This window comes from Nelusetta ayraudi, unplaced genomic scaffold, assembly GCF_046127955.1.
Source record: "Nelusetta ayraudi isolate G7.1 ecotype Tasmania unplaced genomic scaffold, CSIRO-AGI_Nayr_v1 ptg000135l, whole genome shotgun sequence".
NCBI classification, from domain to species: domain Eukaryota; kingdom Metazoa; phylum Chordata; class Actinopteri; order Tetraodontiformes; family Monacanthidae; genus Nelusetta; species Nelusetta ayraudi.
Genome location: NW_027466185.1, coordinates 6805853 through 6826045, shown reverse-complemented (window position 1 = coordinate 6826045; position 20193 = coordinate 6805853). Strand labels below are relative to the sequence as shown.

The 20193-nt window shown below is 45.6% G+C and overlaps 2 protein-coding genes across 2 annotated transcripts; both read left to right on the top strand.

The window, feature by feature from the left end:
* Positions 1-33: 33 nt before the first annotated feature.
* fgfr1op2 (FGFR1 oncogene partner 2) lies at positions 34-2822 on the top strand. The gene is made up of 6 exons (XM_076011264.1): positions 34-169; positions 849-985; positions 1079-1196; positions 1404-1546; positions 1683-1796; positions 2389-2822. Exons 1-6 carry the CDS (start codon positions 145-147, stop codon positions 2524-2526), a joined length of 675 nt encoding a protein of 224 aa, XP_075867379.1. The 5' UTR covers positions 34-144; the 3' UTR covers positions 2527-2822.
* A 1257-nt stretch (positions 2823-4079) lies between these two features.
* Positions 4080-20163, top strand: tm7sf3 (transmembrane 7 superfamily member 3). The gene is made up of 12 exons (XM_076011278.1): positions 4080-4345; positions 8449-8603; positions 13264-13414; positions 13975-14095; positions 14819-14990; positions 15355-15532; positions 15808-15894; positions 16469-16549; positions 16642-16794; positions 16909-17009; positions 18013-18175; positions 18261-20163. The coding sequence occupies exons 1-12, from the start codon at positions 4249-4251 to the stop codon at positions 18512-18514; spliced, it is 1713 nt and encodes a 570-aa protein (XP_075867393.1). The 5' UTR covers positions 4080-4248; the 3' UTR covers positions 18515-20163.
* Positions 20164-20193: the final 30 nt, after the last annotated feature.

Sequence of the window (20193 nt, the reverse complement as noted above, 5' to 3'; positions counted from 1 at the left end):
ATACACAATTTATACTTTTGTGTGTTCCTAAAGGAAAACATCGTCCTTCAGTGCGTCCACTTTTGGTCCTCGATGGAATGAATTAGCTCGTCGTAGCTAATGTTCGCTACAAAACGTCAACAGGAAGTCGCCGACTAGCTTGCAATGTCTTGCACATTGAGTTCTCCAGGTACCGCTCTGAAATTCCCTTTCCTTGATTTATGCCGTTTTTGTTTTGTAAGACTGCTGTTAATTCATTTTCGTTCACGTTGACAAGATCGTTTGTCAGATATGTATTTATGGCAGTAGCGAAGAGATCAAGCCATGACAGCTCCTAACTTGGCAGTGACTTATGTTACGCTGACAGCACATACAGCAAAATCGTGCTGAAAACTGTGTATTGTATTAACGACAACAGCTGATATCTTGCCTGAAACCTTTAAACTAAACGGATATAACTGATAATACCAACGTTATGTAAGCTGGAGAGAATTAGCTAACGCAGCGCCTGTCATCTTAAGGATAACAAGGAGAAGATAGCGTGTGGTTGTCATAAAGGGAAACACTCCGAGTTTGAGTCGTTGTCGGTGCTCTGTTGAAGTCTGATAATAAATTTTATTTTTGCAACGTTACCATTTACTGTAGGGACTCTAATCTATAAATTCCTGTTAGGCATTATGATTCAGCAAGTGGCTCCGATTACTTTCAAGACAAAGTTCATTGACGCTTCACCAAGAAACGCTTTGCATGTCCATGTTTCAATTAAAAGACAGAGAAATCCACTCTTCTATCAAAATGAAAATATTTTTTTCTTATTATAAAAGTATATGCTTGCTTATTGAATAAATATTGTAATTATATGTTCACAGGCATGAACTGCACCTTAGAAAAGGTTCTCACAGATGCCAAATCATTAGTAGAAAGGCTCCGCAACCATGACAACGCTGCAGAGATGTTGATTGAACAGACAACGTCACTAAACAAGCGCGTGGAGGCCATGAAACAGGTATGTTTTCTAGTTTTGGTGCCATCTGAACGTGAACTTCTTCCTTCTTCATCACCCTCAGTGTAATATTCAGCTGTCTTTTTTCCATGGCAGTATCAGGAAGAGATTGACTCACTGAACCAGGTTGCACGACATCGTCCCCGTTCTAGTCTGGTCCTGGGAATCCAACAGGAAAACCGTCAGATCAGAGAACTTCAGCAAGAAAACAAAGGTTGGGGTGCTTAGTTTGCCAGTGGGACAACTAATGGTTGATTACTCCTGTCTCTCACACCTGTTCACATGAAGAAAAGTGTGATTACAGATGATTAAATGGTGACACAAAGCTTATGTGTGCACGTATTTATAATTTGCATTTTTGTTTTCTGCTGTTGCCCCCCCCCCTACACACAAATAAACCCTGTTTGTGTTCTCCTTGCAGAGCTACGGACATCGTTGGAAGAACATCAGTCGGCATTAGAGCTCATCATGACCAAATACAGAGAGCAGGTGTTCAGGCTCCTCATGGCTAGCAAGAGGGACGACCCTACAATCGTGAGTCAGCTGAAGGAGCAGCACACCACGGTCAGTGATGCATTAATTTTTGTTGTTTGTTTGCTTGTTCTTATTTTTCTAATTGCAAACCTTAAAAAAATGTTTTAACATATTTCACATCTAACCTTTACACTTTGATATTTTTGTTTCATTTTTTTTAATATAGGAAATGCAAGCGCATATCGACAAGATCAACGAGATGGCAACTGTGATGAGAAAAGCAATCGAGGTGGATGAGGGGCGAATATGTGAAGATGAGGAGAAGATTAAACAGCTAGAGGTAAAATACATGAATTATTTTATTAAAATGAAAATCCTTTTTCACATGTGGTCCCAACAATCTCAAAGTTTGCTTGTGTCAGAGTCAGTTTGATGAAACTGAATTAAAAGTTTCAAAATTTAAAAAAAGAGTGTGACACTGTCAACATTGTGACTAGATAGATCTTATCTGCAAAACCAAAACCAATTTATCACCTCCAGTTTAGTCAAGTTCATCAACTTACATGAAGAGACTCTGACATAACACCTTCATACTAAGAATTCTGTCCTTTTGCATATGAGGAAGATTTTTTCAACATATTACTCACTTGTCGCTGTTCTGTTTCCGACTTTACAGGCGTTTCAAATTTGCAGTTATGCAAAGTATAATAATTTACATGCTGTCAGAAATGAATTGCATGCATATTGCGAAATCTAAAAAAGCTGTGACGAGACAGAATGTGCATCCACAAGCATGATTAATTGATTTTAAAGCATAATGGAAAATGTTTTATAGCCCCTGCAAACATTGTTAATGTTGCATCAAATATATAATATGTAACCATTGATGCCTTATCTGAATTTTTCTATATTTGTCTGTTTCTGTGCCTTAGCTGGAAAACAACGGGCTCCGCGAGCTGTTGGGAATAAGCCGCGAGGCTTTCATGATTCTAAAGAAAGAAGATGCTTCAGAAAGCACATCGCTGTCACCGTTGTTAACCAGCACTGACATCAGTTTACGCAAGAGTTAAGAGTTTGCATTGTGATGACTGTATGAAGTGTGTTCAGTCTGTTGCAAATTCACTGTCACGCCACAGATTTCTTTCCCCCCAGTGATCATCCCCTTTCTCCCAGAACATTAACGGCTGCTGTGGTGCTCAGGACAGTGTCCCTATCTGCTGATTCAGACACAAACCACGTGCACATACATCTCTGTTATTCTGCTAATTTTCCATGACGTGTATGTGGTGCCCACCCTGTGCAGATTTTAATGTGTGAACGGGTTCAAGAATGGCTTGAGTTGAAATAAATCTATAAATATTCAAAACTGTCTTTGTTGTTTTTAAATGACATTTTAACACATACTTAACAAGCCAATACAACAAAAACAACATATACAGGTAATTACCAGAAAATTAGAATATCCCGAAAAGGTTGTTGTATTTCTGCAATTCAACTTAAAAGTCGAATTTTACGTATTATATAAACAAATAATATGCAAATCAATATATTTGAAGTTTTTATTTCTTTGGATTTTGCTGATCAGTTCTTGCAGCTTAAAAAACCCCCTCAAATTTTATAATGATTTTCTGAGTTTGTGGGTTTGTGGTTTTAATAAGCTGAAAATCTTAATCGACAAAGTTACAACAAGGAACTGCTTGAGAGTTGTCAATTTGCGTGTAATGGCTCATTAAAATTTGTTGGTTTCATCTTTTATGTTAAATTGCCAAAATAAAACAACTTTTACTTGATATTCTAATTTTTTGGGTAGTACCTGTATGTTCTTGTGTCGGATAGAGAGAATAAATCTCTCACTGTAAATTTTCATCTCCTATAGTTTGAAAATAGTATTTTATATGTTTTATCTGTAAATATATTAAAACATTTCAACTTATTGTGTGCACATACACAAGCATAAATTACGAATATTACTGGATGCGTTTATTAAAACAAAAACAAAACAACAACCACATTTCAAACAATAGAATTCCCATGGCAAAGAATCACATTTAGTGATTCTTTGCGAGTATCGAGTTACAAGTTACTGGAAATAAATGACAAAATAGAAGGGAAATGGTTTAGACCCAGGGGTGGGCAAACGTTTTGACTGGTGGGGCCACACACTGTGATCGAGGGGCTGGAGCAGGAGCAGATGGATGGAGTGCTTTGGTGACCCACCTCATAGGAGGCAAAATATATCATGGGGTATGTAGAAATTGTGCTTTTACGTCAATTGAAAATAAACATGAGCCTTGAAACAAAATATGTGTATTTGAAGCCCCACGGTATTTAGCTCTTGAAGGAAATGACTCTTAAAACACTGGATGAAATACTGCTATTTTATGACTTACTTATTAATATAATTTCTTCCAGTTTGGAGGGCAAAAACCCCCCAAAAACTTAAAAGCTTAACGGGATGAATATGGACCCCGGGCCGTAGTTTGTCCATGCCTGGGTTAGACCCTCGAAGCATAGGATAAACCAAAAATAAGGAAAGACTCGGGCACATAATCACCAAACGTGTGACCCACAGACAGCGGGAGGAGCTACCGCGGGACAACCAGGGGGCGTGATTCTTGCAGTAGCGAGACGCGGAGCGGAGTCCCGCCGCCAGCCCGCCGAGCCCCAGTTGAGTCAGTGCGGTGAAGAATGTCGCCTCTGTCAGGTAGACACAGGGGGTTGCGAGCCCGCAGGTGGTTCTAAGCCGGATAAAAAATTGTTTCCCGGTCCGAAAAGGTGAACCGGCAGTGAAGATGGCTCGCTGGACGCGGTGGCCGCGCTCACCGCCGCTTCTTCTTCTTCTGGTGCTGCTGGTGGTCCAGCTGCGCGAAGTTCAAACGCAAGTGGAGAGTGAGTAAAACCCGTACGCAGTACTCTTGTTTCCTTTCCACCGTAGTGCCGGCGTTTCACTTCCTAGTTTATTCAGCGACACGGTTAAGCCTAAGCTTGCTTTGTAACTTCTCTGTCCCTGCAAGGTACACGGTAACACGGTGACGGCATTGCTAGCATTCGCGCCAGCATTAGCCTAAATACAGTGCAGATATATGTAAATACTCCATCGGGTTAATGCTATCACACGCAGTGACAATTAGGAGAGGTGAGCACATCATACCGTCTCTTGATATTCACATTTCTGCGATATTTCTGGAGAAGTCATACATAATTATTTGTGTATTATCATTAATTCTTTCCTCCTGACATGACAGAATGATTGTGGGTTTTTTGTGCCAAGACCTCGTACTGATGACGTAAGAAGCAGACTTGACTCGGCTCTGGTCCAGTCTGACCTGCAAATGTCAAACAGCAGCTGTAAGGCTCGAGTTATCATCAGGGAGAGCATCTGAACGAGTCACACTGTCAATATCAGTTTCAAGATCAAGATGGTTCCTTTGCATTCACCCATTGTTGATGACACACAGAGGTGGGAGAGTTCATATGAGGACATTATAGTATTTTTTTTTTGTTTGTTGGTTGTTTTTTTTTACCAAGCACATTTCAAAAGGCAGCGGCAGTGAAAATAGCCTTCAACTTCTCGTGGTCAAAGATTCGAATGAGCCAAAAGTCAAATTAATAACGTGTGACAGATGGATCATCCTCTGGTAATTAGTGAAGATCTGAAGACCATGTTTTCCTTCACTGAGACGCGGTAAAATGATGTGCATGGGTTCAAGCGCTGCAGTCACACCATCCATCATATGTTGATGTTTACTTTATTTGATGTGGACATCAGTCGCAGTGGACAGACCAGATGCTTTGCTTTAGTGTTTTAGGCATGCATGCAAATTTTCAACACCAATCCATATGTGGCTTTTCAATAACAATAACGACATAAAACAAAAACGACAACAAAAAAAAAATAGAAGATGAGTCATAAAAGCAGCATTGATTGCGTTGCATCGTCCTCATATTCTTTCTCTTTGAACAAAGTCCAAGAAAGCACCCTGGGAATGTTGTACTTGCCCTTTAAAAGGACAGCTGTTGTGATGCTTAAAGCTTCCCGAGTTCCGGATCATTTTACAAAAATTATGTAGACTATAATGCTTAAAAGGTTAACATGACATTGAAAAGGCCGGTAATACCGAAAAGCACTGGGAGCATTATGAAACTTCCAGCGACACTTTCAGTTTAACGGAGGGAAACTTCGTCCGACTGATGCATTTTCAACCTGCGGCCTTTATCAGGTTCGTCCACAAGCAGATAAACACAACAACAGATAAAGAAGCGAGTTGCGAAAGAGAGTCGTTGAAGGTGCCTTCACACACCAGGCCTGTTTGGAACAGCAATCGTTGCAAAGCCAGTCGAACCGAATCCACCTGACTGACGGTGAAAATGACCACGAATACCAGTGGTGTCAAACTCAAATACACAGTGGGGCCAAAATTTTAAACTTGGACAAAGTCACAGGCCAACATTGATATTTATTCAAAAATCTTCCTCCAGATATAACTGAACCTTTTTATATGGACCAAGATAAGTTTTGCTTTAAAACTTGTATATAGAGCAAGCAACGCTTAATACTATACAATGAGTAACTTCATATTGCACACATGCAAAATCCAATTTCAAATAAAAAAAACACACAGAAATAAATAAAATGTAAATGAAATTGTATGCGTCTTTTTCATTTCCAGTCTTCTGATCTAAGTTTCAACAGTAACCTTTTTCCAAGGGCTGATAATCCATTGAAAAATAAAATAACCATAATAAACCCATTCGCTAATCATATCTTTCAATGAACGTGCAACCATTCAAGCCCATGTAGCAAGAAAAAGGGCATCAATCAATTACTTATAGTCTGTTAAAGTAAAAAGTCTGCTAGAATAGCAGCAGAGCATTCTGGGATTTGCAGTATTAGCTGTACATGTACTGTGTAATACCGGCAGGCCAGCTCTAGTATGCATTAACTATTGCCTCCCGGGCCAAATATAATTACACTCCAGTCCAAATTTGGCCCGCGGGCCAGAGTTTGACGCCTATGACAAGTGTGGTTTCGCTGAGGCTCGCGCTCCGGATGGCCGACCTGAAGCCTTGACCTGGTCCTGCTGAGCGAAGCCCGAGCTGGAAAGTCACGTGTTCTTGCGCAACTCAATATTGAGAATCGAAGGAGCAGCTCGGATCGACAGCTCTCGTTCAGTCGACCAACAGGCGTTACTTTTGGACTCTCATTGAGTAGGCAGTGAGTCACATGCCACGGGAAGCTCTGGACTGGAATTGAAGAACGTATAAGAAAGTAGGATAGTAGTATAGTAAAAAAAAAAAAAAAAGAGGATAGAATAGAATGAAGAAGCACCAAAGGGAAACTGTCTTGCTGCAAGGAGGCGATTGCCTCACGCGTTTACTCAACAACACTCATCCACTCCCCTCTTTATGTGCTGCTGAGGTGGTTCTAGTTCACCCACGCTACTGCGGAGGACTCTCACAGTGCAGCTGTATTCATGCTCACGAAGCTCGCCAGCCGATCTCCCATCAGTCACAATGATTGTCTTGCTAACCTTCAAGTGTGAAATAATGTCAGGTGTGCCTTGAAAAATTATCCCATTTCATTGAATTGATCTAAATGAAATAATGTCAGGAGTTGCATGTTCTCCCTGTGTCTGCGTGGGTTCTCTCCGGGTTCTCCGGCTTCCTCCCACACTCCAAAAACATGCATGTGAGGTCAATTGAACATTCTAAATTGTCCGTAGGTGTGCATGTGAGTGTGAATGGTTGTTTGTCTCCATGTGGCCCTGTGATGAACTGGCGACTTGTCCAGGGTGTCACCCTGCCTTCGCCCTAAGACAGCTGGGAGAGGCTCCAGCAGACCCCCGTGACCCCGAATAGGAATAAGCGGGTATAGAAGATGAATGAATGAAAGAATGTCATTCCATTGTCGAGTGACTGCTTTAATACAGTGGTTCTCAACTGGTGGAGTCTCAGCAACCACATTTTGTTCCTTTTCATTAAGTTGCAACCCAAATCTATTCCCCTCCACTCAAACTGATTCTACAAGAATAAAAACGCTAGCCCACTTTCTGTCATCCTTGGTCAATAAATTATTGAAATTATTGAATTGAATTGTGCGTCCCGCAAAATCAATGCCAAACATATTCTCTATGAATATATATATATTTTTTTTAAAAACTGCCCACGAAGCTGCGACACAATCAAAACAGCTCTGCGACCCAAGAGTGGGTTGCGACCCACCAGTTGAGAAACGCTGCCTACTTGTCTCCCTCAATTCCAGCTTTATGTGCATCTAAACAGGCCCACGATTCACACTTGAGTATCAATAAATAAAGAAACTATATTGTTATTATTAGGCTAAAAAGTCATTTTTTAATTATCTTTGGTTGGTGGTGTGCCATGAGATCATTTTCAACGTGCCGAGGCTCAAAAAAAGGAAAAACGCCGTCTTAGCCAACGTTAACAGCACAGCAGCGGAACAGCTCTGCTCAACCCGTGCCGTCAGATCAAACAGCTCACCGCGCTGATCCTTTTATTCACTGATGTCAAAGCATAATTCATCATGAAAATATGCACCAAAAAAAAAGAATTTTTGCACCCAGCTGCCGCAAACAAACGAAAAGACACCGCAATTACACAGCAAGTCCTCGTTGATCTCCACGCTGTGACGCAAAAGTGTCCTGCGAAGGGAGAGCGAGCAAAATGCTCAGAATCGATTTTCAGCTCTCGGCGAGCTGAGTGCTGACGCGACGGCCCTGTTGTTGAAGAAAACAATCACGAGAGAAATATCAATCCGGAGGAGTTTGGATTTTCCTTTGGAAATTGATTTCCAAACTGTTGGTCCAGTAATCCGTCTCAAACGTGAAACGTTTTGTTGAAAAACAACACAAAATAGTTGACAGCGGGGCTTTTGTCCTGTTTTTTCACTGCCTCCGTCCACTTCAGCAATTGATAAATAATAATTATATATTGATTAATAAACAACCCAACTCTCCTACTCTCTCTGGCAGACCAGCTGGTTTTGCTGCCGGGCGTCTTCCAGGACGTGAGGATCTCCCAGAACGAGACGGTGCAGGCCGTGGCCTCCCGCATCCCCGGCGACGTCGCCTTCGTCACCCTGCAGTTCCACACGCAGTACCACAACGCCACGCTCTCCTACAACAGGGTGAGTTACATCATTGCAGGTGGTGACTCATTGCAGAAAAAAAGCAAATAATTGAGAGGGTTTGGTCATTGGCATGTTAGTGTTCATGCCTAACATGCAAAACTAGGGGTCACCAACCTTTTTGAACCCGAGAGCTACTTCATGGGTCCTGAGTCATAGGAAGGGCAAACAGTTTACTATTCTCTCCTGAAATAACAAGCTTTCTCAGTCATACATGTTATTATTAATGATACTGGTCTATGCGAAGACACTGATCCCGTTCATGAGTTCTCACTAATTATCAACAAGGACTTAACAACGTTGGATAAAATTGAAGATTTAAACTTGGAAAATATGCTAGAATATGCAAGGTGCAAAACAGACCAGCATGTAAGAGAGAGATTTGGAATTAAATGGAAATAGAAGTTCAGATGGGTGTTTTTACTGTGGTACAGTAACAGGAAAAGGGTGGAACTTGAAACTTGGTTTTATTGTCCAGCCATTCATCCATCCATCCATCAATCCGTCCGTCCATCCATCCGTCCGTCCGTCCATCCATCCATCCACCCACCCATCCATCCACCCATCCATCCGTCCGTCCATCCATCCGTCCGTCCGTCCATCCGTCCATCCATCCATCTGTCCATCCACCCACCCATCCATCCATCCATCCATCCATCTGTCCATCCATCCATCCGTCCATCCACCCACCCATCCATCCATCCATCTGTCCATCCGTCCGTCCATCCATCCATCCGTCCATCCGTCCACTCATCCGTCCACTCATCCATCCATCCATCCATCCATCCATCCATCCATTCACCCACCCGTCCATCCATCCATCTGTCCATCCATCCATCCACCCACCCACCCACCCACCCATCCATCTGTCCATCCGTCCGTCCATCCATCCACCCATCTGTCCGTCCATCCGTCCGTCCATCCGTCCATCCGTCCATCCATCCATCCGTCCACTCATCCATCCATCCATCCATCCATCCATCCACCCACCCATCCATCCATCCATCCATCCACCCATCCATCCATTTTCATAATTTCTTCCTGAGTGTTGCGGAGTTCTGCGGAGCCTCTCCCAGCTGTCATAGGGTGAAGGCAGGGTGACACCCTGGACAAGTCACCAGTTCATCACATTGAGACAAACAACCATTCACACTCACATACACGCTTACAGACAATTCCAGTTTCCAATTGACTTCACATGCATGTTTTTGTACCTCACAGTCCAAAAAGATCAAAGCATTTGCTTGGACTTTAAAGACACAATTGAATTGTTGCGCTTCTCTCATGGGTCCACATTCCCATTTTTCATGGTGCTGATGTCATCACGCCGCGTCGCTCCAAAAGTCACCCCGGAACATTTCCAATAAAGTAGAGGAGATACTATGGGCTTTTCTTGAAGCCATCTGAGGCGTCCTCGGCGCGGAAACAGAAAGCGCGCAATTAAAGGAGCAGCCAGTCCTCCCCCTGCGCAGTGAGTGAGTGAATGAATGGCTCTTACTTTTGACCCACTGAGTGGCGACAGCAGTCAGCTGATGCACGGCCCACGAGGTCGCCAGCGGAAGGTGGGGGTGGCGTGCAAAAAAAAACCCTCCTGGCCGGCGCAGATCCTATGGGTCTCAGAGAGAGAGAGACGGATTCATGGCCAGAGAGGCTAATTTAGTTTGAGCTTTGTTTTTGCTCGCATGAAAAAATGAGGAAAAGGAAAAAGACACGCAAGGGCAGCGAATGTTTCCACCGGGGGGCCGGCGGCCAAAACAAAGTGACCCCGAGGTCACACATGACAGTATTTTCCATCCCAAAAACTCCAGGGCCAGGGAGGTGCGGTTCAGTGAGGCGCCAGGGCCCTTTGTGACGGCTTATTTCTAGAACAGATTTGTTTTAGCATGCACTTTTTTCTGAAAAGTGATTTTTGCATAAACAGTCGTGGAAAAAAGTTTTTGGACACTCTGCCCCCCTTAAAATTGGACTCAATCCCAATCATCATGATTATCATGAAATGTTTGCCGGAGATTTTTTGTGTGTGCATTTTTTGTATTTTGTATTGTATTGTCTGTATTTTGTTGTTTGTTGTCCAGAAGACAAAACGAGGAAACTGAATCCTCGTAATTCTTGTGCTCTGGCTCCGTCGCAAGGGGCGTCACTCGACTGAAACATCCACTTCTGGGCTGGATGGAACGGTGCAAGTGCAGCATGCGGGTCAATGTTGTCAATGACGACTGCACTGAAGCAAGCTGCACTTGGAGACTTGGGACTGATTCTCTCAGTGCAGTACTATACGTCAGAAAATGCACATGTGAGGTGTCCAAAAACCTTTTTCCTCCAACGCTGCGATTGATTGATATCTTGTAAAACAGGAAGTGCCAAGAACTAAAAAGGGAAACCAGTCACTTTAACCCAGGCATGGGCAAAGGTTTCTACTGGTGGGGCCGCAATGGGTTCCAAAGATTTGACTGCAGCAGCAGAGCAGCAGATGGATGGAGTGTTTTGATGACCCACCTCATAGGAGAAACCAATATGTCATGCGATATGTAGAAAACATGAGCTTTAATGTAAATTGAAAATTAACAAAAGCAACCAAAAGCAACAAAATCAGTGTCTGTGAAGCCCCACGGTGTTCAGCTCTTTATTGAAACAACTTTTAAAACAGTGAAAAAGTGGATGAAATACTGCTGTTTTAGGACTTACTTCCTATTAATATCATTTCTTCAAGTTGGGCGGGCCGGATTGAAAAGCTTCATAAGGCCCCCGGGCTGTACTACACTTTTTTTTTAACCCCGTGACCTTTCACCCCCAGTCATCAACCGAGTCTTCTTTTTTTTCCGTCGTATCGATCTGCAAACACCAGAAATGTCAGACTGTCTTTGTTCCACGAGAGAGGTCTAGGACCGGTAGAATCGGGTCGCACAGTGCACAGTGAGAACATGGGTCCGAGCAGGCGGGGGGGATTTCCTGACGTGGCGAACCGGTCGCCCACATCGAGAAGCAGGAGGGTTGCTTTCGTTTTACGAGGAAACCGAGTGGAAACTGCCCTGCGGTACGCTTCGACCGGAGGCGCATCATCACCACCGTGGTGGTGGTGGTGGTGGTGGTGGGGTTCAGACAGCAGCAGGTTTCCTCCAAGTCATTCCAACCTGCTCAGCGTCTCTGAGAGAGGATCTCACGGTCAGAATGAAGCACGTGACCAAACTGCCGAACCCTCGTCCTCATCAGATGCAAAGAAATGGAGCGACCTCGACGACGACGCTTTGGTCCGACTCTACTGCCTGCGCGCGCGCTTTTCACCTTCAAAACGAAGAACCGATCCGACACCACCCCCACCACCCCACCCCCCCGGCCCCGTGAGCCTTCCCTTCTCGTGAGCTCGCTCAGACGTCTCAATGCTCCGGCCGCCGTGACCCTCGGCGAGACAAAGACGCCGTTGTTGTGCCTCCAGGGGACGGAGGGGTGGGGGGGGGAGGGTAGCTGGCTCCGTCCGTTTGTCCAGCTGCGTGACATGCCCCCCCCCCCAACCCACCCACCCACACACACACTTATTTTTCATGGCATTTGTTTTCAGCAAGACAACCAATGAAAGGAGAACCTCATGACGTCAATCAGCAGCGGCGAAGCGCCAAGGATATAACGATATATTCTTGTTTTCCCCCTCACGAGTCCCTGCCTCTGCCTCGTCTTTTCCTCTTGCCTGTCAATCCATCCGTTTTTTGGCGGGGGGGGGGGGGAAGAGGAGTCTTGAGGGGTTCTAGCTGGAGGCCGCAGACGGCGAGCCGCACCCGTCTCCTCCTCCCTTCTGGGCCTTTGGTTCCCTTTGACTGACCCCCCCCGCCCCCCGACTCCCCGCGTCTTTCCATCCATCCATCCAGATTATTCACCGTCTCCCCCAGCCGAACGTCCCCTATCACCTCTCTACATACATTGATATGAACGTATATCTGTACATGCGTACATATTCTTGAACAGCCTTTGCGTCTCTGTTTAAAAACGACCTCTTTATGCCAGTGTCAGGTGTTAGGCAATCGTTAGTATGTGAATAAATTCCATCATAAAAGAAATCCGTTATCAGTAGGGCCGCAACGATTAGTCGATTACATTACGCTTATATGTTAATTAGTCATCATCCCATGATGCAAGTACATAATAGGTTTTTTTGGCAAATCATGTAACAAGCTAGCTTAGCGAATGATAGTTCACTTAGCTAAATTCGTACTTTATTGTAACACTCTTTCTCTTATCACTTATCAGCTGTGTAATTTAAGGCACATTAATTCGATATTTAAGTTGTAAGAAATCTGTTTAAGGTATGGAACTGTGATAAACATTGCAGATAACCTTTGAATCGTGAATTAATATACCAATGGTATTTTACGTTAAAAAATATAACAACTACTGTATGTCACAGCAAGTTAGGTTTAACATAAGTCCAAAATAGGTGGAAGATAATTGTGACTAATCGAAAAAACAGTCGATAGATCGATTGATAGTCGACAACAAAATAATCATTAGTTGCAGCCCTGCTTATCGTTATTTGTCTCTCTCTCTCCCTCTCTCTCTCTCTCTCTCTCTCTCTCTCTCTCTCTCTCTCTCTCTGGACGTCACCCGTTTGATTCTTCAGCATCCCCATGACCTCTGCTGTGTTTCTGTTTTTCTTTGCTTGCTTTTCCAGACTCTGTCCACGGGGAACTTCCTGACGGCGGCCGACGCGGGGCTCCTGTCGGCCCTCCAGCGGAACCAGGTGCCTCCGCCCTTGTTCCTGTCGTCCCCGGACAGGGCCGCCGTGTCGGCCACCGGGGTCGTCCTCCCGTACTCCAGCACCGGTAGGGCGTCACGTCACCTCCTCGTGCTCCCTCCCTCGCCGTTAGGTTTCCTCTCCCGACTCGGCCTCGCAGAAATAGAAAGTAGAGAGCGAAGGAAAAATTATCCAATTTCACTGAGTTGGTCTCATTCCATTCCATTGTGGAGTGACTGTGCTTGAAAAGGAATGCAAGTTGCAAGGAATGCAGGCTGAGCGAGCATGAATAATTGGCTTGAGACTATATTGCCATCATTATGGTAAAAAGTCTCATTTTATAATATTTATGGTTGTTGGTGTGCCAACCTTTGCACAGAACTGCTTCACAAAAGGTGCTCTGTCCATCACTGTCGCAGACTATTTGCACTGGTTTGGACGGCGGTTTGAATTTTTATATCCACCCTTGGTTTGCACCTGTCGCCACAACAGTACGAAAAGTGGGTCACTCGGCCCAGGGGCCCGTCGCTAATGATTAAGCCGGAGTGAAGGCGAGGCGTTGTTGGAGCGCACACTCTCAGCTGCCCGGCCTGCTTCCCGAGGGCCTCGCCACGTAACAACACCGAGACGCTCTCGTGTCTTTTTCAGACCCGGTGCCCGGAGCCTGCAACCGGGGCTCCAACCTGGACATCGACCCCAACCTCTACGTGCAGTACAACCTCTACGAGACCACCGTCACATTCGCGCCGGCCAACCTGGGCTACGACAGGTAGCGCCGTTTTCTGCGCTTTCTCTCCTCCCACACATGCACGCATCCTCGGCTTGGCCTCGGCTTTCACTTCCGCTATCGAAACAAAGCCCTGGTTTTGAGCTCAGCCAGGGGTCAAACAAGGAAAAGAAACAAAAGAAGCAACAGGGAAGGACTTGTTCCCGCACTCGCTCTCCCCTCTGGTGCCAATGTTATATATATACTCGCGACGGCCAAGATTTTTAAATCTTTTTTGTTGCCGAATCCTGTTTATCAGAAGGAAGAAAGGAACCTTTGTGCCAGCTGCTCTCCAGCTCATCACCTCAGTTGCTCCCCAGGGAACTGGCTGGCTGTTTCATTGCAGGAAAAAGAGAAGACCAGCGCGCACTCTTTTTAAGCGCCACTAGAATGAATCTCGGTGAATTGAATATTGAATGCACAAACAAATATGCGAGAACGCAGGGTTTTTTTTTGTCGCCGTCGAGCGCATGTTGTGCAGAGGTGTGGATCACACCTCGGTAACACTCCATCCGCTGCAGGAGATGGTGCGAGCTCGGCTCGCCGCGATAAGCCACAGACGCACGTTCACAGCAACAATCAAGACAATCTCTGCGCGCTAGTGCTAGTTTATAGCGCGACTTCTGGAAATGCACACTGATTTCTTTTTTTTGGGGGGGGGGGGTATTGGGACCTGACCATCAGACCAGTCAAACCAGTCATTCAGATTTCCCTCTTGCCTTCCAGAGGGGCGACGCCGCCACCGTGCAACGCCTCGGCGGAGGGCGGCGCTCGCTGGCGGCTGCAGTACGACGTCTACCAGCACTTCCTGCCCGAGAACGACCTGTCGGAGCAAAGCCTGTTCGCTGGCATCCACGCTGTGGCCGACGTCCCGGGCGCCGTCAAGAACAGCAAATGGGTCGATTATTTCTTCGTTCTAACAATGCTTCTTGGAAATAAATCTTCACAGACACTGAGCTCTGCTGCTCACCCCACAAATCCAAGTTCCTTACAAGTGTGGCACCATTTATAAGGGGAATAAGCAGGCTTTCCAACGATACACACACACACACATACATATATGTATATATATTTGTATATATATATTATATATGTACACACACATAGTCTTGAACAGCTTTTGTGTCTCTGTTTAAAAACTGGATGAACGACTTATTGCGAGTGTGAGGTGTTGAGTGACCGTTGGTATATGAATAAATTACAAAATAAAAGAACTACGTTGTGGTTATTCCTCCCTCTCTCTCCCCCTCCCTCCCTCGCAGGTCATGACGCTGTTCTCCTGGGACGCGAGCGAGGTCGTGTTCAACTCGCTCCCCGGCCAGGGCGTCATCTTCTCGGTGGTCGTCCGGGACCCCCTGCTGAACACCTCCGCCTCCTACGTGCCCGTCCACACCTACGCCTGCAGCTTCGACTCCGCCGTGGATGGCTGCTACACCCTGGGTGAGGGAAACCAGTCTGACCCAACCCCCCCCCCATCTCAAACCTTCCCCCTTTGTTTTCTCCAACTGTCCGGGTGAACCGAATCCCGGGACGAATGGAAGCTGCGTATCAGAGTCTCGTCTTGTGATGAACTGTTGCAGGCTGCATCCAAGCAGCTTTTCCAGTCATGGGATCCTTTCCTCTCAGTCACTGAACACATGTTTGAAGACTTCCTTCAACCACAAGACTGACTTGATTTTTTTAAATCCCTCTTTGCGCTCCGACCGGACGTCCAGGCAGGGCTTCCACCAAGGTTCTGTTCACCATGGCGGGTCTGGCCGGCCTGTTTGTCTGCTTCTTTGGCCACCGCTACTTCAAGTGGGGTGAGTTGCTCCACCCTTCATGAGTCTTGTTCATGAGTCAGTTAGACTCTTCCAGTCTAACTGACTCATGTGTCAAACCCCATGCAATTGAATTCCCACATATACATATACAGTATATATACAGTACATAAATGTACATATACATACATACATATATATATATATATATATAGTATATATATGTATATATATGTATAAAAGAGTTAATGCGCAAGTTAATGAAATACACGTATATTATACATATAAATATAACATTTACTGTATATTTGTATGTATAATACTAAGATGATTGATCTAATAATATTAGTCTCACTAAATAGATGATGGCCTAGTCAGTGAAACGTCACATGTACAGTCATACATCTCCTAATTACAGCCCCCTTTGGGGTCAGTAAAGTAAAACTAGTGGGGGTCAGAGGTCGTGTTTGCAAGCCATGAGTCGCCCACGTGAACACGGCCTCCGCTCCCGCAGTTCCCACATTAATTACCCCGTGCAGCCTGACAGATTAAAACTGGAGTCTTTCCCACCGAGACGACCTCTGACCCCTCCTCCTCCCACCCTCCCCTCCCGCAGAGCTCTTCTGCATGGGCTTCACCTTCTCGGCCTTCTTCTTCTTCGTGCTCATCACCAGGACGGCTCACCTGGACTACAACAGTGGGTTCTTAGTCTTTGCTATTTCCCCGCCGCCGTGCAGCAGGACTCGTGCCTCACGCACTCCCTCGCTTCTCTTCTTCTCCTCCCCGCAGTCAACCTGGCAGTGTCGGTGGTGATCGGCGTGCTGGGCGGCGTCACCCTGGTTACCAGCTGGTGGCGCTTCGGCTCGGTCATGGCCTGCGTGGTGGTGGTGGGGCTGGTGCTGGGCTTCATGGTGGCCTCCACCGTCCTCTTCACTCCGCTGGGTAGGTGGGAGGAAACTCGCCGGCCTGTCCGCCCGCGTCTAAACACACACACACACACACACACACTCACGCACAACGTCCCCTTTTTGTGTGTTTCTCGTGATCCGCCCTCAGGTGACCTCAGCGTGTTGAGGCACTCGGACCTGCTCTTCTGGGTGACCTTCTGCTCCATTATGGCGACGGTGCCGCTCTTCTTCGTGCGATGGCCCAGAGAGGTACCTTCTCCCACAGCCTCAGAACCACAGAACCTCAGAACCTGACGCTCATTGGAGTTTATTTATTTTAAAGCTCAGCAACAAGAAAAATTGCTCCAGCACAAAAAAAATCCTGAGTTAGCATCAACCGGTGGCCAATAAATCAAATGACTTGAACTTTTACATCTTTATTTGGAACGTACAGGCAAACTGCACAGTACAGCAGAATTAAAGGTGATACAGATTACAGTCCTTCCATTTTTCTGTTGAAGTCCTGGTATCCTGCACTCCTAGGAAAACAGCAGACTCCCTCTTTAAGCGTGTACCAGTTGGATGTCTTCAATACCACTTTGTAATAACATTTTGATACAACTTAAACTGAATGAGTCAAACAGTTCCCAAGGGCAGTGAACAAAGCGATAAGAACCTGAGGGTCACCCGCTGTCACTACCGCAATAGAAACAGAAAACATAATAAGCATACAGAAATGATTTCTTTTTCTATTTTTATTTTATAACGTACTTTAATCTCTCTTCATACTGTAGTTTAGAACACTGCATGCCTTTAATTACACCCTGGTCAAGCTGCTGTAAACCTTAATTTCTCCTGGAGATTAATAAATTATCCATCCATCCATCCATCCATCCATCCATCCATCCATCCATCCGTCCATCCGTCCATCCAAATTGAACCTTTTTGCAAACTCTTATTGGCCCGGTGTTCATGTCATTGTGAAGCAAAACATTTGAGTGGTTAAAAATGCAATTAATTAATTAATTAATGCACATCAGGTTTGTCTCACTCAAGTGGAAGATAAACAACAAACAAACAAACAACTCAGAATTTCCACAAGCCCTCTTCCTGCTTCTGGCCACTAACAGAATCGTTCACCCGTTGATCAAACCTCCATCGTCTTTCGCCATCGATAGCGCAACCACAGCTTCGTCAGCGGTCTTATGTGTGCGTGTGTGTGTGTGTGTGTGTGTGTGTGTGTGTGTGTGTGCGCGCGCGTCTGCGTCAACAGGGAAACATTGTGACGTGCGGCGTCCTGGGCGCCTACGCTGCCGTCCTGGCCGTCAACGCCTACGTGCACACCAGCCTCTCCTACATCACGCTCAACGTGCTCAAGCGGCTGCTCAACGACGACTACAGCGCCGCCTTCACCGACGTGCCCCTCCAGGCCATCGGTGAGTGTTGTCCCTCCCCGGTCGTTTTTCCCGCGACGTTGGCCCTCACCTCCGTCTCTCCTCGTCCTCCTCCTCTGTCCTCCAGACTTCGGCATGCTCACGGCGTGGGTGGTGCTGGGCGTGGGCGGCGCCGTCCTGCAGCTGTACCGCGAGCGCTCGCGGCCCTTCTTCCCGCCCAGCCCGTACCTCATGTGGCAGCAGGAGCGCGAGCGGCGCCGCACCAACGTGCTGGACCCGAGCCACCACTTCCCCTCGCTGCCCAGCCGCCTGCTGGCCGGGGCGCGGAGGATGGCCTGGCGGAAGGAGCTGTCCGGGGAGCACACGCCCTTGCTCCTGTAGCACCCCCACCACACACATCCCATCCCATAATCGTCTCATTGACGCAGACAGACGGACGTTGTTCGTCCTCGACTGCCGCATCACGGAGGGCTGATTCGCCGCTGCTCGAGACCGATGAGGGGAAACTAGACTCTTATTTTCTCATCAAGGAGAGAAAGAAAGGACACCCATAGGTGGTTGCATCGCTGGAGCTTCAGACGGATCTTTTTATGAACACTTGCACTCAACCCGAGCCGGTGAACGTCTCCCGATTTGCTAAAATGTAGCAACCTCTCGTCGCCTTCGCACTGAAATTTCAACAGGGTTTTTTTTCTTTTTAATCTGTGGAGAGTCGTATCTATGCAGAAGAATGTAAACTAGGGATGTTATCGATCGACTATCGATTAATTGTCAATTAAGAACTTCATCAATTAAATTAAATTAGTCACAATTAATTGAACTTTTTTTTACACTAGTAGTTAATATCATTATAACAGTGTAGTCGAAGGAAAGAGCAAATCACCTGTAGATACTGTGATGGGCATAATATACCGAGAACAAGTTACTTTGAAACAACTTTTTATTAAAAAAAGTTTAAATGTGACCCATTACAGGTCAACTTAAAGTCAGAGGATCCGTGTTGAGGGTCTTTTCACTGTTCTCTAATATTAAAATGGGTCACATTGGACCGTCAACATTGTTTAAGGGTTACATTTTTCACATTTTTCATTGTGAAATTTAGGTTCTCTGGAAGAATTGCCACCTATCAATTAATCGATCAAATAACGATTAATTGATTTGCATCCTTAGTGTAAACCCCCCCAAAAAAATCGTGTGTAGTTTTTCCAACTCTGAGGTTTTTATTCAGCCGACTGCCGCAGCGTCTTCCAAGGGGTCGCCGAAAAGCACTGTGCCACTTTTTCAACTTTGACCCCATCAGAACGATTTGTGATTAAAAACAAAAGAAAGAAAGGAAAAAAAAAAGTCATGTTGCGTTCACGTGTCGTGGCATCAGCTGACCTGCCTGCATTCCATAACCAGACCCAACTCTTTCTTCCTGTTTTGTAATTTGCACGCTGGATTTGGACGCTTTCTGCCGCACAACTCCTGAGAGTTCACCTGTGAGCTTTGCAGAAAGGAAGGAAGAAAGAGGAGAAGAAGTAAAGAAAGGACTCCCACAGAGAGCAGCGACTTCTCTCAGGACTTTGCACTGATGAACCAATGAGGCCTTCACCTCCAACGTCTGAGAAGGAGAACTCTAAAACGCCATGAGGTCTTTGAATGTGTTTTGCTCTCATTGGGTCAGTTCGAACTGACGGTTAATAACGACTAATTTCCTTATTGCTTGTTTTTGCAAATGTGGCAGAACCTTGCCAATTAAGCAGTAAACGGAACAGAGCCCTGATTTGTGCCAACTGCAGCGAGCCAAAACATCTGCCGGGAGGAACATTTCAACTTTTCACACCAAACAAATGACTCATGACCTCGAACGCCTCACAATAAACTTGTACATGCACATATTTCTTTTTTCTACACTGTGGCAACTGCCCACAAAAAGCTTTCAGATGCCTTTAAAGTCTTTACTGTCACAAATACAGAGCAGACCTTGTTTGCTCAGTGTGAATGTGCGTCTCATGAGATTACAAAATAAAAATTGTGTTTTTTTGTTTTGTGGCCACAATTTTTTTTGTCCCGTACTA